At 36.0% G+C, this 25010-nt stretch overlaps 1 protein-coding gene across 1 annotated transcript in view; it reads right to left on the reverse strand.

Annotated features, from left to right (window-relative positions):
• FAT1 (FAT atypical cadherin 1) overlaps positions 1 to 25010 on the reverse strand; it is a 151129-nt gene that overhangs the window by 26917 nt on the left and 99202 nt on the right. Inside the window, exons 7-13 of the mRNA XM_007948396.2 lie at positions 21609 to 21884; positions 21268 to 21478; positions 10722 to 14789; positions 9858 to 10054; positions 6766 to 6919; positions 5717 to 5950; positions 1046 to 1435 (exon numbers count right to left, since the gene is read on the reverse strand). Of these exons, the coding sequence (XP_007946587.1) occupies positions 1046 to 1435; positions 5717 to 5950; positions 6766 to 6919; positions 9858 to 10054; positions 10722 to 14789; positions 21268 to 21478; positions 21609 to 21884 (5530 nt within the window). The remainder of the gene's footprint in view (positions 1 to 1045; positions 1436 to 5716; positions 5951 to 6765; positions 6920 to 9857; positions 10055 to 10721; positions 14790 to 21267; positions 21479 to 21608; positions 21885 to 25010) is intronic.

Raw genomic sequence — 25010 nt, forward strand, 5'->3', positions numbered from 1 at the left:
TTCATAATTTGGGTGATTCATTCTGGTAACCAGAACGCGAAAAATTACAGGTCGAAGCCTTGGAAAGGGTGACTTGGAAGAGGCATAGTGAGTTCTTTCAGAGGCCTGATGCATGACAATGAATTACTAGCAAAACTATAGAGAACTACACACATTCAAAGCAGCTCAGTAAGTCAACATCTCTGAGTGGGACTCTGACATCTTTTGAAGTCCTGCTTTAGTGTTATGTAAGTTTGCCCTCACTTTGAAATGACTGAAACAACTCCTGCTCACAACAAATTCTTTATCACAATTACTTCCACTTGTTGCAACCTCAGCTTACTATATTAGGTCTCAATAAGAAAGGAAGGCACCTGTTCCAACTGATCTACAAATTCTTAAACACACAGTTATGAATGCATCTTGTTCGCAGCCCATCTTGTTCAATTGTTACATACAACTATCATAATAAAAAAATCAGTTTAATAAATTATCAGATACCTGTTACAGAAACAAAGATTAAAAAGGCTGAACTACTGTTTCGCTCGCGAAACAATTTCACATGAGTCTGACAGTGAGAAAAAGGAGTGATTACAGGATGACTGTCTTCTACTATCCTCCACTTTGCATTTTCCTTAGGTACCATATTTTACATCTTTACTAAACTTCTAGAGTGTGATACTTTACTTTTCTATTTGTAAGTAACTTACTTGTAGTTTAAAACAGAAATGCCAGAAATATTTAGTCTGCTAAACCTCTTTTCAATTCCACTTAAAAAATAAAAAGAAAACCTGACTTTATCTCTTTAGAACATCCACTGACAATATGTGCCATATTTTAATGCAAATAATGCATGTGCTACACGTTTTTTGTCAACTAAGCCCTCCCCTCACAAGGTAAGTGTGCCCTATTTTTTTTTTCTCCGACATGTGGGGAAAAAAAAAAAAAAAGTTACATGGTGGGCCTAAAAAGTGGTAATCTGCTACTTTATATAAGGTAAAGGACTGGGAAAATTCAGCCTTCTCAGTGGGACAATGGGTTTCCTCTCAGTTTTATGGCATGTTACCTGTTTTTGAATCGATGCTGAATTTCCCATGTTCATTTCCACTTATTACTGAGTAGGTGATTTCTGCATTTGCTTCAATATCTCGACTTGCTGCATACACCTGAAGAACTTCTGTTCCAATAAGAATGTCTTCAGACACTGTGGCTCCATATTCACGGTATTCAAACACAGGTGGGTTGTCATTTATATCCAAAACTGACACAACAACAGTGCCAGTAGCTGTCAACCTCCTTGGCAAACCTTGATCTACAGCTTTCAAAATAAGAGTGTATACTGCCTGCAGTTCTCTATCCAAAGGCTTCTCTAACTGAATAATTCCAGATAACTCATTAATGGAGAATTGCCCATCAGCAGAGTTAACCAGTGAGTAGGAAATCTTCCGATTCAATCCTGTCAAGACATAGAATCAAGTCAGAATGCCATATAACTTAAAAAGGCTTTAAGAAAAAAAAAAAAAAAAAACTTAAAAATTTTTGAAGTATCTTGCATATTAAAAATGAGAAAATGATAATATGTATTAAAAATTCATATCATGAATATGTTTTTAAAAAACTAAGATTTTCTGGATTAACAATTTACAGAGCTACACCACATAAAAATATAACTTCACAATTATCTGGTTCTTTTTTAGATAATGTTATATGCTATTCCTTTCAAACACAGAATCTATTAGTTAGCCTCAGAAGCAAAGAGTTACTTAAAAATAACATTTTGCCATTATGCTCATTCTACAGGACTAAAGAAATTATTTTTATTTTCCACTATCAAAATGCTACAAATATGTATTCTATAGTCTGCTTTTATTCACAGAATTTTTTTAACAATTTGTAAAACTGTAACAATATTAACATTTGCTTTTGTTATTTTCCTATGATACTAAACCTCTTTATGTCACTAAAGATTTATTCCCAAAATAACACTTCATTAATAAATTCAATGGGATACAAAGATTAGTTAATACAGTCGTTAACTAGAATTTTGGTGACACTACAGACACCTTCTAATATTAAATTCACTGAGTGCAATTGTGAGGTTTGAAATATTGATTTAAGATTAATTATTCCAAAGATTTCATTCTATATTTTTGTTGTTAGGTACCATCCAGTTAGTCTCAATACACAGTGAAGCTATATATAAAAGAACGAAACACTGCCCAGTCCTGGGCCATTCTCACAAATGTTGCTATGTGTGAGACCTTTGTTACAGCTATGGTGTCAAACCACGTCGTTGAGGGTCTTCCTCTTTTTTGCTGACCCTCTACTTGACCAAGCATAATATCCTCCAGGGACTGGTCCCTGCTGATATTATGTCCAAAATAACACGAGATGATGTCTCATCATCCTTGTTTCTAATGAGCATTCTGGCTATACTTTTTCCAAGCCAACTTTGTTTCTTCTTCTGGCATTCTGTCTATATTCAATATTCTTCATATATAATATCAAAGGCATCAATTCTTCTTCAATATCCCTATTCATTGTTCAGCTTTGGCATGCATAAAAGGTGACTGAAAATATTATGGCTTGAGTCAGGCACACTTTAATGACATCTTTGCTTTTTAACATTTTAAAGAAAGGTCTTTTGCTGCAAATTTGCCTAATGCAATATGTAGTTTGATTTCTTGACTGCTGTTTCCATGGGCATTGATTGTGGATCCAAGGAAAATTAAATCATTGATGACTTCAATCTTTTTTCTGTTTATTGTAATGTTGCTTACTGGTTCAGTTGTGAAGATTTTTATTTTATATTGAGGTATAATCCATGCTGTACGTTGTAAGCTTTGATCTTTATCAATGTTTCAAGTGTCCTTCACTTTCAGCAAAACTGTGCCATCTGTACATAGCAGGTTGTTAATGAATCTTCCTCCAATCCTGATGCCACACTCTTCTTCATGTAGTCCAGCTTCTTACATTATTTGTTCAGCATACATATTGAATAAGTATGATGAAAAGGTAAAAGCCTGATACACATCTTTCCTGATTTTAAACCATGTTGTATCCCCTTTTCTGTTTGAATAACTGCTTCTTGGTCTATGTAAAGGTTCCATATAGGCAAAATTCAGTGTTCTAGAATTCTCATTCTTCACAATGTCAAATGCATTGCATAGTCATAAAAGACTGGTAAACATCTTTCTGGTATTTTCTGCTTTCAGCTAAAATCTATCTAACATAGGCAATGATATCTCTCATCCTATGTTCTCTTCAGTATATGGCTTGAATTTCTGGCAATTCCCTGTTGATGTACTGCTGCAACCATTTTTTAATTATCTTCAGCAAACTTTTATTTATGTGTGATACTAATAATATTGTTTGATGATTTCTGAATTCTGCTGAATTACCTTTCTTGGGATTGGGTACAATGATGGATCTCTTCCAGTCAGTTGGCCAGGTAGATGTCTTCCAAATTTCTTGGCATAGACAAGTGAGAGCTTCCAACATTGCATCTGTTTGTTGAAACATCTCAATTTTCATCAATTTCTGGAGCCTTTATTTTCACCAATGCTGTCTGTTGACCCTGAATTCCTTCCTTCAATACCATAGGTTCTTGATCAAATGCTACCTCCTGAGATGGTTGATTACTGACTGATTCTTTTTGGTACGGTAACTGTGTGTATTCCTTCCATCTTCTTTTGAGGCTTCTTGCATCATTCAATATTTTGTCTGTAGAATTTTTTTGTAATTTGAGGCTTGAATTTTTTTCTTCAAGTCTTTCAGCCTGAAAAATGCTAAGCATGTTCTTCCCTTTCAGTTTTCCAACTCCCGATCTTTGCACATTTTATTATAATATTTTACTGTGTCTTCTAGAGGTGCCCTTCAAAATCTTATGTTGTCATTCCATCCACTGTAGCCACTCTCTGTTCAAGAATAAGTTTCAGAGTCTCTTCTGACATCCATTTTGGTCTTTCTTCCTTTCCTGTCTTATTAATGACCTTTTGCTTTCTCCATGATGTTCTTGATGTCATCCCACAACTCATCTGGTTTTCAGTCATTGTGTTCAGTGCATCAAATCTATTCTTCAGATAGTCTCTAAATTCAGGTGGGGTATAATCAAGGTTGTAATTTGGATCTCATGAACATGTTTAAATTTTCTTCAGCTTCAACCTGAACTTGCATATGAACAATTTTGGCTGAAGATAATGAGTTTCTCCATTGCCTCTTTCCACAGATGGAGTTGATCTCATTCCTGTGAATTCCATCTGGTGAGGACAAATGCCATTTACGCTACTCAAAAAGGTAAATGCAATGAGTAAGTTGCTGGTCGCACAATGACGTATGCCATTCCACAATTCCTCTGGTCTTTAGTCATTAGTGTTTAATGCATCGAAACTGTACTTGAGATGTTTTTAAATTCAGGTGGGATACGCTTATGGCCATACTTTAGACTTGTTTTAATTTTCTCAGCTTCAATTTCAACTTGCCTATGAGCAACTGATTGTCTGTTTTGCAGTTGGCCTCTGGCATTGTTCTGAGTACTGATATTCTGCTCCTCTGTCATCTCTTTCCAAAAGTTAATTTTATCCCACACACAAATAAAACATTGCCATTGAGTTATGACTCAGAGCAATCCTATAGGACAGAGGAGAATGCCCCACACGGTTGCCATTTATGTTATTGAAAAATAGGTAGTTACAATGAATAAGTTATTGGTCTTTCAAAATTCTATCATGCAATCACCAGTATCGTTTCTATTACCAAGGCCATATTTTCTAGCTATTAATCCTTCTTCTTTGCTTCTAATTTATCACTTTAATCAACAGTATTTATCAATCTATCTTAATTGAACATCTGATCAATTTCAGACTGCAAAAGTTGGCAAATAACTTAAATTTCTTCATCTTAGCATTAGTGGCATACATCTGAATAACAGTAGTATTAATTTGTCTTCCTTATAGGCTTATGGATATTATATCAACACTGACAGCATTGTTCTTCAGGATAGATCTTGAAATGTTCTTTTTGACACGAGTGACATCACTGTTCTTCAATTTCATTTCCAGTAGAGAAGACTGAACTGAAACCAATACCAGTCCATTTCAGTTCACTAATGGCTAGGGAATCTATCTTCAGGCATCCTATTACCTTTTTGACAACTTCTAATTTTCCTAGATTCATACTTATTACATTTCATGTTCTAATTATTCATGGATGTGTGCAGCTGTTTCTTCTCAATTTGAATTGGATCACATTAGCAAATGAAGGTCCTGAAAGCTTTACTCAATCCATATCATTAAGGTCAACTCTACTTTAAGGGCAGGTCTTCCCCTAGTCATATTTTAGGTGTCTTTCAATCTTAGGGGCTCATCTTCTGGCACTATATCAAAAAATGTTCCGTTGCTATTCATAAGGTTTTCACTGGCCAATTTTTTCAAAAGTAGACCTCCAAGTCCTTCTTCCTAGTATGTCTTAGTCTAGAAGCTCCATTGAAACCTGTCAACCATGACTGACTCTGCTAATATCTGAAATACTGGTGGCATGGCTTCCTGTATCACAGCAACTCACAAGCCCCAACAGTACGATAAAATGACAGACAAGTGGTGCTGAAGAATTAAATACCACAATAAGAGCTACTCAACAGGTATGAAAGTCAGATACACTGGATCTAGATGTGTTTTAAGACAGAGCTATCTAAGATCACAGTGAACAGTTTAAGGCAAAAGCAACATCGAGATGATACCTGCATCTGCATCTGTGGCTTGCACTCTTGTCAACAGTGTTCCAGGTTCTGTGTTCTCAAACACTGTAAAGGTATAGGGATCAGCAGAGAACTCAGGGGCATTGTCATTCACATCTTCCAATGTGAGCACAATATTAGCTTGGCAGAATCTTCCACCTCCATCTGTAGCCTTGACTAGAAGATTATAAACTGCTTGCTCTTCACGATCAAGGGGAGCTAATGTTTTCAGTTCACCTACAAACAAACAAAGATAAATGGACTCTTTTGGAATTTAAAATGTGAACTGAAAGAGTTCATCTTATGTCTTCCTCTTTCTCCTATAATTAAAAATATGAATAACAGTCTTCCTTTGGAAAACAATTTTATCAATGACAGAGTCACAGATCTTTGAACCCTAACTCTTAAGTCATAAAGATCCAACCTCAGAGCATCTTGCATTTTGTATATCATAAAAGCAAAATAACTAATTTATCAAAGTAAAAAACATTTTAAATAAACTCAAAAATTAAATTCATATATTCACAATTAAGTCTTGAGAAGAAAAAAAAAAAAAAACACTTTAATAGAAAATTATTCCTTGACTCCCGCTTTAACAAAATACAAATTACAAGAGGAAAACAAATCTAGCAATTTAAAACTAATATAACACCATGAGCTATTTTAATTATGAACATTTAACTCAACTATACATTAATAGTTACAAATTCAAGAAAACAAACTATACAAATAAAAATTAATACACCAAGAATTTTGAGGTATGCTTTAACTTCTGGGTTTTTAAAAAAGATAAGTTGATATAAAAAACTTTTCAAATTTTGAATTCTTGGTTCAAGTAGGTGATACTGGGTCTTTCACTGTTTTTAACTCATCCTCAAAATTTTACCAATTAAACTGCTGTTTAAATTCCTAAAAGATGACAAATTTCATAGTAGCAGAGTAAATCTGAAAAGGAAAAAGTATAATTTCAAATTTTTTGTGTACTCTAAATCAGCCACATGTATGATTTTTGTTAGAATATACAATTAATTTGTAGCAAACGTCATCATTACCTGTGTCTGGATTTAATTTAAATTTTTCTGCTCCTGGGCCAAATAATGTGTAAGTAATTTCAGCATTGGAACGGATATCTGCATCTGTAGCAGAGACTTGCATGATAAACTTCCCAGGAAGGGCATCTTCTGGAATTGTGTCTGAATATACAGTCTATAGAGATATTGAACAGTATCATTAGCATAAAACATTCAAAGTCAGCATGACTGCCAAGGAGATGATGGAAAAAAAATCTTTCAACTTTGGCAACAGAAAACACAGGAAATGACTAAAGTTAAAATTCAAGCCGCCTTGTAAGCTGCTTTTTTTTTCTTCTAAATAAAATATATTTTAAACAAGTCATCTAACAGTTAACAACTCTACATCCCTGAAAGTCTGCATGGAAGTTAACCTAAAGAACAGTGACATTGTATAGTTGTTTTACTATTTAATTTAAATTCTTATGATAAAATGTAAGTAGCATCCTGTATTTACCTAAATACTAGAAAGAATAAATTCTTGTTATTTTATATCTACTCTTTCCAAATACAGGCATTTCTTGTTTTATTGTGCCTTGCTTTATTGAGCTTCACAAATAAGGCATTCTTTACAAATTGAAGATTTGTGGCAACCCTGTGTCAAGCAAGTCTGTCGATGCCATTATTTCTAACAGTGTGTGCTCACTTCAGATCTGTGTGTCACATTTTGGTAATTCTTGCGGTATTTCAAACTTTTCATAATGCTACTGCACACTTAACAGACTACTGTATAGTGTAAATAAAATTTTCATATGCACTGGGAAACAAAAAAATTCCTGTGATTCACTTTATTGTGGTGGTCTGGAACCAAACTCTCAATATCACTGTGGTATGCCTGTACAGGAACTGGTTGTCTGCAATCATTCCTAACACATAATCAAATAATCCAGTTGGGATAGAAACAATCCTCATGTCATGGGAGAAAACTGATTCCCCAAAGCTACAAGGTGGCAAGTGATGGCCAGGGCGAGGCCCTTCTATTACTCTCAATCCCTTCCTCTCTTCACATTGGACTTAAATCTTAAACATAACAAACAGTTGTTTCCAGTTCCAACTACTTAGGAATCCATGCCATAAACTAAAATGTAAGACAAACAGGTACGATTTTGTTGCATTTCTTTTCTTAATATGAACTCAATTATAGGTGAGCTACATTTTATAGCACAAGAAAAATAATATTTTGCAACAATGAAGAATTCAAATATCTAGTATCTTAACTTTATTATTCCCAGAGGCGATTATAGTATAGCTTCCAAATAATATAAAAATGCTAAAAAATAATAAACAATGTAAATAAGTAATAACAGTTTAACCACATAAAAGGATTAGTAAGCACTATCTGTTTAATTACTCCCCTTTTACTTAGATTTTGATTTTATCATCTAGAGTCAATTTATGTCTCTCCTAATTTTAATGTCTAGGAAAGACAATATCTAAATATGTAGAAGCAGGCACTTCTTTCAAAGTTAGAATATGTTTTTCTTTTGTTATTTTTGTAACACATCATATATATGCATATATATCACACATATACAATATATATATACATGTGAATATATCTAATCTTCAAAATACTGACACACAAAGTACATTGATTGGAATTAATTTCCCATCCCTCAGAAGTCCTGCTTCCCCTTATAACTGAACTGTTTTTTAAATTGTGGTAGAAACATATAAAACAAAAATATGCCATCCAACAATTGCTGCTATATAATTCACTGACACTGATTATATTCCTTAAGTTCACAAGAAAATTTTAAGCATCCATTTCCCTGATAATGGCTCTGTTACTTTGCAAAGCTACTAATTAATCTCATATTTTTGAATGCAGAGCCTTCTCCAGCTCCTTGGTCCCTCTCCAAAATTCACTCATGCCTTTACACAGCCTTCCTTAAAGTACCACACTCTCTTTATTCCTTTCACTCACTTTTTTTCATTAGCCAAATCCATTTCCTCATTAATACACTCTTTAATCTCCTGCTGTCAGACATCCATCCACATCATAATACTGAGACTGTCACCCCCAAGTCAGCCACAAAATTCAAATGATCTGTGTTCACACCTCAGCCATATTTATTTTAATCTCTGTCACACCTCTGCTTGTTACCCTGTCTCCTAAAAACACCTCCTTTAACCTAAATGGCATTGTACTGATATTGTTCTCTTCCTTCTGTCTCTGCTTCCTCCACTCTTTTCCCTATGGATATACATCTGTCTCTTCTTTTTCTTTCCCTTTTTATCACCCTCTCAATGAACTCAATCATGAGTTATCCATAGAAACTGCAAAGTATACATATCTTTCTCTAATATCTACCCTCATCTTGCCACCTGAAGAACACACTCACCTGAATACCCTATTACCTTAAACTTAACAAATGTGAACTGCCACGTAGCATGCTTCCTCAAAATGAATTCCCCTCTGGGCTCATCTTTGTCACTGCCTTGATCATAATCCTGATCACTTCTATAATGAAACCTTTAAAGGCAAACAATTCAACACTCTTACAATGCTATCACATGCAGGCAGGGTCCAAATGCTACCAATTTTTCCTTCAGTGCCTTCTGTCCTGTCATTCTATCTGCCACCCACAGGCTAAGCCTAAGCCCTGCCCAGCTCTTTTTCGGTATGTATTTTGTTCTTGCATTAAATAATGAGCTCCACAGAGTCAGAAGCCATATCTCTAACTAACCCCCAAAATGGTCTGCTAAAGCAAAATAAAGTTTTGTACACTCAACTGCTGGCCAGATATTTCCCCAAAATATCTTCACTCCAAATGAAGGGAATCCCTTCATGAGAAGTTTATAGAGCATTTTTGCATTAGACACACCTGTTATCCTATCCATAATTTTCAGTTTTATAGAACAAGGTTTATGAGCTACACAGGATTCCAAAAATAGTACTGACCTATTTCTAACTTGTGCCCATTTAACCCTCACCTCTGTTTAAACAATAAGAGATTATAATATAAAACACATTGGAATTACATCAAAACTCTGCACAACAGTCTTACTCAAAGTCATAAAGAAAGACATTTCAATTGATAATATATAAATCTAAGAAAAGAGCAGACTACCTTTTCACAAACTGGAGTGTTGTCATTTGCATCAAGAACTTTCACCTCTACTATGGCTTTTGATGAGAAGGTTCCATCAGTTGCTGTGATAGTCAGAAGATAATTATCCTTTTTCTCCCTGTCCAGTGGTTTCTTCACATATACCTTCCATTCATTCTGTATATTTTCAATAGCAAACTGTCCCAAAGGATCTCCTCCTATTAAGTCATTGGAGAAAGATGTTGAAACAAGGATAGAAATAAGTACTAGGAAAAGTAAACTGCACAAAAGATGTATAATGCTTCAGTTAAAAAAAAAAAAAAAAAAACCTAAGGATTTATTTTTAAATAATTATATTTAATTTTGGCATATATTAGCATATCTTTACAAAAAAACAAAAGTAACATTAAAATGTATTCTTAAACACAAACTATAAAGGCTACTAAGCAAGAATTTAATCCACAAAGAAACTAGTTTTTTCTATATTTATAAACAAAATTATATATATATCAAGTATAAAACTGAACAGTAGATGAGTCAGAAAAATCAAAGAGTCTAAGGATACAACACTTAGCTTTGCTCAGGTAAAGATTTTGAAATGTATATTAACACATTATTTCTACTTATTTTAGATATAATTCACTGCCGTCAAGTCCGATCCGACTCATAGTGACTTCTCCTTGGGTTTCCAAGGCAGTATCACTATGAAAGTAGACTGCCCAATCTTCCTTCCGATAAGTGGCTGGTGGGTTTGAACGGCCAGTATTTTAGATATATTTAATTAAAATCATCCCTTTAAATCCTAAATTCCATAAGATAAACATTTCTTAGAATTTATGCTTTTAATACAATTTAATTTTAAATAATCTGGCTTGAAATTTTTACCTGTTATGTAGTACGTAACTTGTCTGTTCATCTCTTCAGAATCAGCATCTGTGGTACTTAAGATGGCAATTACACCACCCGGAGGATCATCTTCACTCACAGTCCCTTTATAAATCTCTGCTGTGAATCGTGGTGGACTATCATTGACATCAGTTACAGTGACTTCCACGATAGCTGTGGAGGACAGCTGAACCTTTTCTCCATGATCTGATGCAACTACTTTAACCTGGTAATTGTCTCTCTTTTCATGGTCAAGTTCCTTTAGGGTTGTAATCCAGCCCGTTTCCATGTTAATGGCAAAAGATTCAATGACTTCTACACTTTGTGTCTGATCTAGACTATACATTACTTGGCCATTGGTTCCTGAGTCTACATCAGATGCCCTGATCTGGATGACTCTACTACCCCCTGGCAGGTTTTCAACAATAAATGCCTCATATGGACTAGACTCCAAGACAGGACTGTTATCATTTGCATCTTTCACCTGAATACTAACATCTACAGAAGCCACCACCTCATAGTCATCATGAGTACATCGAGCTAGTATGGAAAACTGATACCACTTAGTTGTCTCATGATCAAGACGTTTCTCCAGTTTTAGTCTCCCACTTTGTCTGTCAATCACAAAGAATTCATCCCGATTACTCTCTGGAGTGTTCCCTTTAACCAGGCTGTAAAGAACAGTCCCACTATGTTCTGCTCTGATGATATCTATCTCTGTTCCGATAGGCATGTCTTCTGAAACTGTATAGGTATAAAATGGTTCTGAAAATTTTGGAAACTGCATTTCTGGTGGAAGAATTTTAACATAGACAGGAACAACAGATTCTTTGGGTGGAGTCCCATTATCCACGGCTCTAACAAAGAAAGTGAAGAACTCATTTTCTAAGCCAATTAAGCTTTCCTTTGTGGTAATTATGCCAGACAGTTTGTTAATTTCCAAATTCTCTTTCACATTTTCAGAATCTGCTTCAATGGCATAGGTGACATCAGCATTGGATCCCTCATCAGCATCACTTGCAAGAATTTTAATAACTGATGTCCCTTTCGGAGCACTGGATCCGATATTCACTTCATACCTGGTTGCTCGAAACTGCGGTGCATTATCATTGTCATCTGTAAGGATGACATTAATGGTGCAGAAAGCAACTTTTCCTCCAGCATCCTTAGCCATTAAACGAACTGAGATGACTTTCTCTGCTGGGGTTTCTCGATCAAGTTTTTCCAAAGTAAATATCTGTCCTCTCTCATTTGTGTAAAATCTGTCTTTAGCAAAGTCATTAACAATATGGTATGTGATGTGACCATAAATACCAGAATCTTCATCAGTTGCTTTAACTTCAGTCACCAAGGTATGTAAGGGAGCATTTTCAGCTAGCTCTACTTCATATTCATTCTGAAGAAAAACAGGACTGTGCAAATTGCCTCCAATTACAGTTACTTGAACCTGAGCTGAACTTCTAAAAACTCCATCAGAAACAGAAATGTTAAGATGGTAAAATGGCTTCAAGGTATGACGGTGCAGGTTTGAGACTGTGATTATCCCTGTTTTACTGTCAATGACAAAATTCTTAAGATCATTGCCAGACAGAATGGAATATTCCAACTTGTCTATGTCTGAACTATCTGCATCATAGGCTTTTACACAAGTCACAAAATGCCCATGACTGGCATACTCACTAATTCTGGCTTCATATATCTGTTGGTCAAATAGTGGCGGATTATCATTGAGGTCAGTGACATCCACTGTGACAATCACATCACTGCTCAGGGGCGGCATGCCACCGTCAATGACCCTTACAAAAATCTTGTGCTGCTGGAACTGTTCGTAATCCAATGTCCTGACAAGTGAAATGAGACCAGTGCTGCTATCTATGTGAAAATGATCATGACTCTTGCTATGATTCCCAAACATCTGGTACGAAATTCCTCTATTTGGTTCTGAATCTGAATCTGTTGCTCTAACTTGAATGACAGATGTTCCAATTACAGAAGCCTCAGACAAGGTTGCAGCATAAGACTGTTGAACAAACACTGGAGGGTTATCATTGACGTCTTCTACTATAATGTCAACAAATACTTCAGCATGAGCATCAGTCAAGGAGTCAGAGGCTCGTATGCATAACTTATATGCTGGGTGGGACTCAAAATCCAGAGGAGCAATGACATTTATAACTCCCGTATTGAAGTTAATAGTAAACTGGCTAAAAGGATCTCCATCTGTGATGCTGTAGAACACTTTCAACCCTTCTGGACTGTTAGCCTGTACGTGGACAACTGGACTGTGCATCTGGATATTCTCAGGAATCTCTGCACTGTAGAAAGGCTTTTCAAACACAGGCATGGCTTTATTCATAACAGTGATTGGAACTATAACTTCCGCAGAAAAAGCTGGGGTCCCACCATCTTTTGCAACCACTGTGACAAGATATTCCTTATTTAAGGTGTCAGGTTCAAATTGCTTTTTCAGTGAAATGTCACCAGAGGATCCAATTTGAAAATGTTCATGATGTTCCTTAAGATAGTAATGTACTTCACCATTTCTGCCACTATCTCTGTCCACGGCGGTAACGTAACGAATGATATGACCAACCTCAGTGTCCACTTTAACCACAGCATAGTAAGGAAGGTTGACAAACACTGGTGCATTATCATTTTGGTCTTCTATGGTGACCTTCACAACAACATGGGCAACCACTGAAGGCTTTTGTTCTTCTGTAACTTCTACCACTACATCAAATGCTTCCTGCTGTTCACGATCAAAGGGTATGCCAGTAGTGGAGAGTACTCCTGAAGTATGGCTTATTTTAAACCTTCGATCTGGGTTGAGGATATGATAAAACAAAGGCTCATTGATTGGACTCCCAATAGCAGTAATGACAGCTAATGTTTTGACTTGAGTGGAATTCTCTTTCACTACTGCAGAGTACAAATCTTGGGTAAACTTTAACTGACTTTCTTTGCTTTCTTTTACATTAATTTTCACAGAGGCAAAGCTTGCAAATCTACCATCAGAAGCTCTAATAGTTAACTCATAGCGGCTTCTCAACTGAGTTGTATTTTGTACAGTTACAGAACCAGTCTTGTAGTCCATAAAAAACTTCTCCCCAATGTTGCCTTCAGTGATGGAGTACATTAACTGTGAGAATGCACTTGAATCAGCATCTGTAGCATTTACTGTGATGACTTTTACTCCTTTGTATGTTGGCAACAAAAGTGATGCTTCATATAATGATTTGGAGAACACAGGAGGGCAGTCATTAATGTCAATTACATGGATAGTCACATTGGCTGAATATTCAGCAAATAAACGTGGTGTTCCCATGTCATGCACTTGTACAGTAAAGTGAAAAATACTTGTTTCTTCATAGTCCAAACTTAGGACTGTATGAATAGCCCCAGTGCTAGAATCAATAGCAAAATATTTGTGTACAGATGGTTCAACAATGTGATACACAAGCAAAGCATTTGATTCTTTATCAGCATCAGTTGCTCGAATAACTAATGGGACATTGCTGTCTGTCAGGACCACACTGTTAATTGAAGCTGATTCGCTAATGAGTCCTGTATATTCTGCCTGCATAAAAATTGGCAAGTTGTCATTTTCATCCTGTAGATGTACTAGAACAGTTGTATTAGTAGACAAGCCAGCCATGTTAGTTCCTTGTATTACCAATGTATAAATGGGCAAAGTTTCAAAATCCAGGACTTTTTGAGTGATGATACTTCCAGAATGTGGATTAATATCAAAAGCATCACCAATATTTCCATCCTTTATTTCATATATCACTGATGATTGACTATGGGACATAACCATTACCACAAAACTCCCAATGCCAATAGTTTCACTAATTTCAACAGAATATTCTTTTGATGTAAACTTAGGAGAGGCGTTGTCAGCAATAGTGACAAAAATATGCACAGACGTCATTTCACTCATCGGTGGACTTCCTTTATCGGTGGCTTTTACCATTAAATCATAGTCCACTTGGTTACTTCTATCTAATTCTTTGGCAGTTTTTATAGAGCCCAAGATGGGATCAATAGTAAAAGAATTTCCAATATTTCCTGAAAGAAGAAAAGAATATATGTTAGAAAAAAAAACATAAGTTGTTAGAGAAGCAGATACAAAGATTAAAAAAAATTGTCTTTTAAAACTGTGTTCTGAAATAAAATAGAAGTTCAGGAAATATCAACATTTGAAAGCAACTTGCAACTTGTTTTATTTTTATCCACCTAAAAAGTAAGGTATTTTTTTTTCAAAGTTTTGCCTATAAATTATGAAAAGCATGGAACAAAAGAAATAATACTATATCTAAGAGGAGACTGAAACTTCCTTCCTCTTTATTAATGGAACTGCGAAAGTGTTGTAAGACATAATAAATGTATTAATTAGTTTTGAAGAGCTTATCAAAAACTCTTCTAGAAAATGTTTACATTTTCAGCATTTATCATTTGTACAGTCCCAAGATTCTACTCGTTATGAAAAAAGAAGACTAGAGCTCTGGTAGTGCAGTGCCTAAGGCACTAGACTGCTAACCAGAAGGCTGATGGTTCAAACCCACCAGCCACTTCTCGGAAGAAAGGTTGGGCAATCTACTTCCTTAGTGATACCTCCTCGGAAACCCAAGCAAGGGCACTACAAGTCGGGTCCAACTTGATGGCACCTAACAACAACAACAGCTATAATAGAAATACCACAAGGAGGTAGCTTTAACAAGTAGAAATTCATTTTCTCACAGTTACTAAAATCCAAACTCACTGCCTCTGAATCGATTCTGACTCATAGCAACCTCCATTGGCTTTCCAAGGCTGTAAATCTTTATGGAAGCAGACTGCTGTGTATTTCTTTTGCAGAGTGGCTGCTGGGTTTGAACCACTTACCTTTTGGTTAGCCTTGACCATTACACTATTCCAAAAAAAAACAAACTCACTGCTGTTGAGTCATTTCTCACTCACAGTGACCCCTCCTTGGGTTTCTGAGATGTTATCTCTACGGAAGTAGATTGCCCAGTCTTCCTTCCAAGGAGTGGCTAGTGCATTTGAACTGCCAGCCTTCTGGTTAGCAGTCAAATGCCTTAGGCAATACAAAACAAGAGCTCCTCAAAGTCTGAATTTAGGATACTGGCTCTAGGGGAGCTTTCTTTCACTGTCAGCTCTGGAGGAAGAATCTTGCCTCTTTCGAGCTTCTGCTCCTAGGTGATCCTCTTGTGGTTTGACATCTATCTTCCCCCATATCTCTGCTTGCTTCACCTGCTTTTTTTATATTACAAAGGTGACTGGCTTCAAGCACACCTTATACTGACATGGCCTCTTAACATAACAAAAGAACACCCATTTTCAAATGGGATTATAACCACAAGTATAGGGTTAGGATTTATAACACATATTTTTAGGGGACACAATTCAATCCACAGTAAAAGTTTAATCCACTAGAAGAATTACATTAAATTTCAAGAGTTGGTTTTAAGTAGTCAGGGATGTGAATAATCAATCCCACTTATTAAGTTTTAAATACTTGAACACTATTCCTTTCTTAATCTTTTTCAGGTTGGTTTATCTTCTAGGTTGACTACCAATGGGAGCCCCTCATTCCTTTTCTGGATCACAAACAAGGGTCCAGAATCCATTATCCTAGTCAAAGAGCCGATTTTATTTTCTCCAAATGAATTATTATACAAAGTCAACTTGCCACTTAACTGCCTTCTCAAATTGTTTTCCTCTAGGTTTTCAATCAGTGTGGCATTTCATAGACTAGAATTACCATATTTTTTACAAATAACACACCCACGCATATAATGTGCATAGCTCAGAGGTTGTACTATTTGCCAAGGGAAAAAAAAAAAAAAAAACTGTAACGGGTATTATATAGTTGTTGTTGTTATGTGCCTTCGAGTCAAACCCGACTCACAGCGACCCCTCCTTGGGTTTCCGAGGCAGTATCACTACGGAAGTAGGATTGCCCACCTTCCTTCCGAGGAGTGGCTGGTGGGTTTGAACTGCCAGTAGGTAATATAATTTGCAAACCAGGAGATTAACTCACCACTTTATTCTCCACATTATTAATTTAAACACCTCCTCTACAGTTTTCATTTCCTTCCTTTAATTTATTTTCTGAAAATCCATGACAATTTTTTCTTCACTTAGACCTTGTCTGATTTTCATTAAATGTGCCTGGTTCTGAGTCCAGGCCCCAAGGCACTACACCTCCATATGCAACAGGGCAGAAGAAGAGGCTTTTTCCAAGCCCCAAGTTTTGAGCTGGATCTGGCCTAAGGATATGGTCCTGCTGCCTCTACCAGGCCTCAAAGATACTCATTTTCAGCCTGTCTTTATTTAGAGTCAGTAGTCCCAGATTCTCACTCCACTTTAGTCAGTCATCAGAACTCCAAAATCATTCTTATCTTAACTGTTTATCACATGCCAACTTCCCAAAATTGTGACTGTCCTGCTGTAGGAGACTGCATTAACCTCCAGACAACCATCTTCCTTCCCACTCCTCACACTATCTTCAAACAGGTGCACAGTTCTCATCTCACACCTTCTGCATTTGATGTTTTCTCTCCTAAAGGGTCTTCTTGCAGCTATTCTCACTGCTTCTCCAAGCTCTTTTCATTGCTTCCATTCATTCATTCCTTCCATCATTTATTCTGGTTTTATCCGAGTGCCTCCTGCTTAGAGATGCCTTCTTGATGTCCCCACTTCCTGATTCAGCACACATGTCCCTAGCCCCTGACCCCGCCTTCTCTTTGTAGCATGTACCACCACCTGGCATCATAGTCTATATTACTTTTAACTTGCTATTATCTGTTCTGCCACTAGAACATACACTCCATTTAATAAGCATGGTCTGCTTTGTTCACTATTATATCACCAGTACCTTTAAAAAAAAAAAAAAAAAGACTGGTATACAGAAGGAACTCAGTACATATTTGGTGGCTGAAATGACCTTCATACATGCATATGCTCATATACGGAGGAATAAAGAGTTAAAGACCAAAAGGTTGAACAACAGCCTGAAAAAATTAATGTATTCATTAAGGGACTCTACTTAACTTCCATTCTATTTTGTTTCTCTGTGTTTATACTTCTATTACTACCAACCATTTGTCAGAATAAATAAAATCCTTCATTTAAAAGTATTAACAAAAGGAATGTACTGTCTAATTGGGAATCTCTGATTGAAAAGTGTTATCAGCCATGTGAGATTCATTTACATTATTTATTACTAGATTATCTTGATTCAAATAAAGACTTAACCTTATCACTGATAAAATAAACATTAAACAGGGATCCGGGTAGTGAATAAATGCATGGATGTGTGATGTTCAGATACCATATGGGTATATTATGGCAGAAATGATCAAATCTGCAGATAGGACTACAACACCATGAGCATGTGGAAAGCCACTGAGGGCCACTGAGTAGCATGAACATGTCCCTGCCCAATTTGATAACAAATAGGTGCATTACCAAATAATGAAATACATGTACAGTACTATGGAATGCATGAATAATAATAAGGCAGTGGTAGAAGTTTATACTTAGTTGGAGGCTTATTCATTCACTGTAGGTGAAGATAATGCTGACTTCCAATTAGCCTTAAAGTGTTCCCTGTATTTGAACAGGGCAATTATCTGGACAAAAAGGTGAACAGTAGCTATGGCCATATTACACAGATACACTCCATAAAGCAGGTATGGGAGCTGTGGCAGGGATTCTGTTTCACATCCACTATGGTTCAGTGAGTGCCTGCTGACTGGCCAATGACATGGCTACCTCTGTAAAATTTCAACTACAATTATATTTAACCTAAGTTTTGGGAAAGAAAATCAATTATCATCAATAAATACACTTGTTGAGTGTATTCTATTTCCAGGCACTGTAATAGTTTTGAACTAGTACTCTAATAATCTACTTGAAAAAAATAAATAAAGAGAAGAAAATACCATACAGTCCAGAGTATACCATTGAAGTGTCTCTAGTGCATAACTCAATTGTTACTGAAAATATCCTTTAATTACTTCTTTTTTCCCTAAAGACTCTCAATCAGACTAAACCTTTTGCTCATAAATTGCTGCTAATTAAACATGCAGTGTTATGGTCTGAATTTATAACTAATCTTTTGAATTTTATTAAATGCATTCTAACACAAATTAGAAGCAGGCGATTATGAATAATCCTTTAAAGGAAAGGCATTATGGCCATTTTATTCAACAGATGCATAAACACACACACACACACACACACACAATTCTACTGCATTTTAAGGGCAGACCAAAACCAAATTCACTGCCATCAAATCGGATCCGGCTTACTGTGACCCCTCCTTGGGTTTCCAAGGCGTTATAACTACAGAAGAAAATTGCCCAACCTTCCAAGGATTGACTGGTGGGTTTGAACCACCAGCCTTCTGGTTAGCAGTCAAAAGCCTTAGGCACTATACCACCATAGCTATTTTAAGGATAGAAGTTCCCTAAAAAGTAATTGCTTAGCATAACTTTTATATTACCAAATATATATAAAAATATATCTTAAAAGTGCAAATTCTACACAGAAGCAGGCTTTTGTTGTTAACTATTCTTTGAGGTAAAGATATAGTTCCATTCTTGAAATACCACATTACTAATCCCATCAATCATTAGAAGAATTTAAAGAATGCACATGCCTTTACTCAAGCTCCAACAATCATATTTTAACCACCCAGTTGTTGAAAATTATGTGAAAGCTAAGGAAAAGTTTAACATTTACTCCTACAAACTCAGTCTGTCTATGAGCAAATTATGTTATTGAAATGCTTATGCAAGCACAAATGGAATGCACTGTTTTTCTAACTGCTGAATTTCCAAACCAGTGAAAAAAAACCATCTTTATTCAAGGCACTAACCACATTACAATTCATTTTAACACTGTGATCACAGCCAGTATATAAGTTCTTATTTGTAAGTAATGACTCAATGAGGTCATTTTCAGGGAAACAAACTACAAATACATTAAGAAATAAAAATATCTTAACCATATAAAAAGATTGGCCAGTAATTTTTTTTAATTACTCCTGTTTTACTCATATTTGATTATATGATTTAAATTGAATTATGCCTCTTCCAAATATTAATACCTAGGAAAAATACAATTTCTAAATATGTAGAGGTATGGACTTTTTTAAAAAAGTTAGTTTAAGTGGATGATCTCAATAGTTTAAAATCATTTCAAACCAGAATGAAAGAGTGTATTCCTCATACTAACTATGGCAATGCCAAAGGCGGAAAACTAGAAAACTGCCTTCTCAAGATTTAATCACACAATCACTCACGATACTTTGCATGAACAGGCGAAGTCCCAAAGCAAAGTGATTTCATATGCTCTAAATTCAATGTTTGTTTGAATCAAGGACAGAATTCCTTTTTAAGAATCATACACCCATGGACCAAGGCTAACGTCTACCTATCAAGCACAAGTATGAATGCTTGTGGCACTGTCTTGGCACATAAATGAGCTTAACTAGCCTATGGAATGAATAACAGAATGAATGAATGTCAGTGTAAAACAAATCAAAGAACAAGAACATTTTGCTTTGCTACTACTGCCTACTGGTGATCCTCCTTACTATCACCAAAAAGACGCTGGAAGCCTTGCCCTGCTGTACCTAGAAGACTCTGTCTGGGCCAGTCATCTAATTGGTCTTTCCTACTCTTGTTGCCTCCTGCCTACCTCCAGGAGGCTCCTGAGCCTTTCAACATTTCTTCTGGTCTTATTCCCAGCCTTTTGAGTACTGCTGGCACAGTGAAATTCCACAAATAAAACTTGACTGTTAAAGGTAAATGGGAGTCAAAGCAGTGCAAAAGCAATACCTGGAAGGGGATAGTAGTTGCATGACCAAAAATAAATAAATAAATAAATCCACTGCCATCAAGTCGATTCCCATTCATAGTGACTCCCATCCACAGCGACTTCCATTGGTTTCTGAGGCAGTAAATCTTTAGAGAAGTAGATTGCCCTGTCTTCCCATCACAGAGTAGCTGGTGGGTTTGAACCGCCAACCTTCTGGTGCAGTCAAATGCCTTAGGCACCACATCACCAGAGCTCCTACATGCATGACACACTTTTTAATAAAAAGGCTTAGATCCATGATTCAGCACTTTGTCATAAAATTTCCGTCTCTGCCCAGACAAAATACTTTGACTCAAGGTAAAATGTCAATGGAGTAAGACCAGTATTTTCCAAAGTGTTTTCATATTTAACAGATATTATGATTATGTAGTTAAAGTAATTTTGGAAATATTAAACTTTTCTTTATTGCAGGGCTTAAAGCCTCAAATTATTATAACATTATGGATCCCCAAGAAATTTTATACAAACTTGGTTAGAACTTTGTGTCTTTGTTTTTCAATGGGTTAAAATTTAGGGAGAAAAATTTCATTTTCTCTTAACATTTAAAATGGAAGATAAAGATCAATTTCAGCAACTTTTGCAGTAATACATAAAAATGATTCAACACCCAAAGCTAAATGCAAAATTAAAAACTCATGCATGCCCCCCAGAATACCTGATTCAATAGAGTACATCACTTCAGCATTTTTCCCTTTGTCTTTGTCCAGAGCTGTCACTTGCAACACAACTGAGCCCACAGCTGCTGATTCATAAACCCGTCCTTCATAGGAGGAACTGGTGAACCATGGGGCATGGTCATTCGTATCGCTGACAGTTACCACAATCCTTGCAAAGTTGCGCTTTACAGGAACATCTTGATCTCGGACCTGAAAAAATTTATGCATTATCAATCCTTTTGAAGTTTTTCTTATAACTGATTAAAAAATCAGCCTCCAAAACAGGAAACCTTTCAGGAACAAATGAAGTGGTGGCAGAAAAATGAGCAGATTGACGCACCATCACTGTGAGAATATGCTGATGAATGGCTTCATGATCGAGCTTTTCGGAAGTATAGAGGGAGCCAGTTGCAGGATCAAGACGGAATTTCTTGAGACTCAAGGGATCAATACTACTCTGCAGAGTGTAGATTAGTTTGTTTTTCTCATCTTTATCTGTAGCACTGATTTGCAAAATCTCTGTTTCTGGCACTGTGTCTTCAGGAATAACAACTTCATATTTTGACAGAGAAAATTGAGGACGATGGTCATTTGTGTCTATTACTTTGATAAATACCTGCAATGATAAAGGTGTTGAGTATTAACATTCCTAATTATGATGTTTTTATATTTAAAGAATAAGGGGGAAAAAATCATATGTACATTTAAAAAAAAAACACTATTTTTAACAAAGTAAAATATAAACAAGAAATAAAAGCAACAAAAATCTAGAATAAAAAACGTATTAAAAATTTCTCATTGCTTTACTCATACTTGGATAATTTATCTAAATTCTTGAAAGTAACTTTGGAGAGAAAATGCAAGAACTTCTTTCTGAAATGCAGTCTTAATCTCTTAGGTCTATACAAAAGAGAGATGTCTCTATTATTCATGTAAAGACAACAATGAATTTACCAGAGTTTACAGAGAATAATTTTTTTTGCATCAGACTGTCAAGCTAAAGGTGGGCATGCTGCTATATGGTTACAGTATATACATTTCTTGTTCTAATGTTTGAAAACTCCAAATTCCTGATGACAGGATTGTTTTAAATATATAAAAAGAAAAATTAGAAAAGGATGTTCAAATCGCTATCATACTTTTGTAATCACAAAACCTACACAGACAAATAAGTTTATTTGCTAAAATCAATTTAAGAAGATTAAAAAGATAAACTCTCTTAAATATGTGATCATAAAATGAAAACTTTAGAGAAAAAAATAGATTTTAAAAAACTCAGTTCTAAGCTAAATTAAAAATTACATTTACTTTCACAGTAAGAGGATTAATTTTCAGACTGAAAGACGTATGTGGAGAAGGCACAGTAGAAATCATTACTAATTATAAATGATGGTTATGGTTATGAGCAAGTCAAAGCATCACAGGAGGCCACTGTCCCAGGAGACCACAGGTAAAGCTGTTACCCACACTGGTGCATGTGTATGAACTAAAGTTCTCACAGAAGACTAAAACATCAATGATGGGCTTGTAACATTAAGTTTTATATGAATAGTAAGTACAGTCATTCATCAAAGCCACACAAAGATTTCATGTGAAAGTTATACAAACATTTAAAACATCAGATACCTCACTTCTAAAGGGCAATGGTGATCCAGAGAGGATGGCTATAAAGGTGATTTCTATGAATTATTCTATACTCATTCCGACTATAAATTTTAAAATTCTTTTTTCCCATAGAGTAGCAGCTGTTGGGCATATAGTTTATTCCAAGATCAATTAAATTAAAATTACAAGTAGGAATAGCTGAAAACAAAAGCACTTTTTGATAAGACAATTCAACTGAAATGTATTTATTGGGTACTTACATAGGTGCTCAGCATTTGCTTACCTATTATTCAAGTGTTATGGATTAAAATTGTGGATCTCAAAAATGCATCCTGGTGCTTATAACTGCATGGTTTTCCTTTTGTTACGTTAATGAGGTCATATAAGTATAAGATGGAACCTAAACCTAGTAATTTATGAGTTATAAAAGGACCAGGACACACACACACACACACACACACACACAGGAGTGGGAGAGATAGATGCCATGTGAGGACTGTCCATAAGGCAAGGAATACAAAGGAATCAAGAAATGCCCAGGGTTACCAATAATAAAGAGAGAGGATTCGACAAGGCTGAGATCTTGATTTGGACTTTGGGCCTCCAAAGCTGTGAGAAAATGCATTTCTGTTCTTTAAAGCCACTCACTTGTCCTATTATTTCTGATGCAGAAGACATAAGTAACTGTACTTATTTATGCTCTTAACCTCACTGGGCAATGTCTTGCACAAACAAAGATTATTTATGTTTCATAAATGACCAGTCATGTTTTAAGATTTCAGAGACAGCCTGGGACATTCCAAAACCTTTTAGGAAGGACATAAGACTCTGTAAAGGTTTTAGGTTGGTTGATGGATGTGTATGGGATAGAAGAGGAGTTCAAGCAAAGACACAAAGGTAAGAGGTGGAACCAAGCATTGTACCTTTAGAGCTAGGGAGTACTTGGAACTAAGAGAAAAGAAAAAAGGTAGAATCTACTATGCAGAACCTGGAGTCCTGAGCTGACCAGAAAACTTTATCTTGTGTACACTGGGAACCTTTTGATCAGAGAAAACTCACCTTTACCTCCTCTTCCCACTCAGAAGGACCGTTCTGCTAGGAGGTTGTGCAAGATAAATTACAGAGACAGAGAATGGCAACAGGAAGGTGAATCAAGTATCAGGTAGGAAACAAGAGTCCAAACCAGGTGACAGGCTCCCAAAGCTCCAAGAGCACCCTGTGTGTTATCTAATACTCCTGAGAACCTTATGGACACTATATCATTATCTGCATTTTCCTGATGAGAAAACTGAAGCACTGAGGGTCACAGCCACTTCCTGGCAAACAGGCATTTTCAAACCAAGCAGCCTATTCCAGAACACGCAATGCCAATACTTGCGAGAAATTAAAACATGAAAGGCTGTTTCAAAGAAAGAAAGGAATGTTAACTAGAATTGGTAAATTATAAGAATATACAAGATAAGGGAAAGCAACTCCATTAATACCTGTCAAAAAAAGGAAAAGAAAAAAAGCCTAATTAGAAAAGACAGGACAGGAAAGCCGGGAGAACAGCTGTTTCAACAGAGCACCACCCATCAGCCTCCCACTGTTGAGGGTTTACCCAGCAATGTTCTAAACCATCTCAAATCTGGCATCTGCTGTTACTAACCTTGATAAAGCAGAACTTGCTGTGTTGGTTCCTGGGTTTTACCTACAAACCTAAATCCGTCCTGCTGCTGCATTGTCTTATCAAGGCAGTTCTGATCTCTGTGCTCCTGAGTATCTGCTGCTCTGCTCTCCCCTAGATGCTTATCTTCCTGTTCTCAGCCCCAGCCTGGAAACCTAATCCTAATTACTGATTTCTCCCTCTGTTCTACACCTTAACAACTAACTATCCACCTGGTCTCTGGAACCAAGTCTCTGAGATTCTGATTACTTTCTCCATCTAGCAACTTATTTGGATATTTTCAGCACCCTCTGAAAATGACTAAAAACAAGTTAGAGAAGCATAAAAGAAGCACTAAAATTTAAGATATTATGAGTCTCTGAAAAAGAAGAAGTAGAATACATTTTCTAGGTTTTTATAGGAATTTCAATCTATACCATATCTCATACTGTTGTTGCTGTTGTTATGTGCCGTCAAGTTGGACCCGACTCA

This window comes from Orycteropus afer, unplaced genomic scaffold (assembly GCF_000298275.1).
Source record: "Orycteropus afer afer isolate SDZICR_OR568_19922 unplaced genomic scaffold, OryAfe1.0 scaffold00215, whole genome shotgun sequence".
Classification (NCBI taxonomy): domain Eukaryota; kingdom Metazoa; phylum Chordata; class Mammalia; order Tubulidentata; family Orycteropodidae; genus Orycteropus; species Orycteropus afer.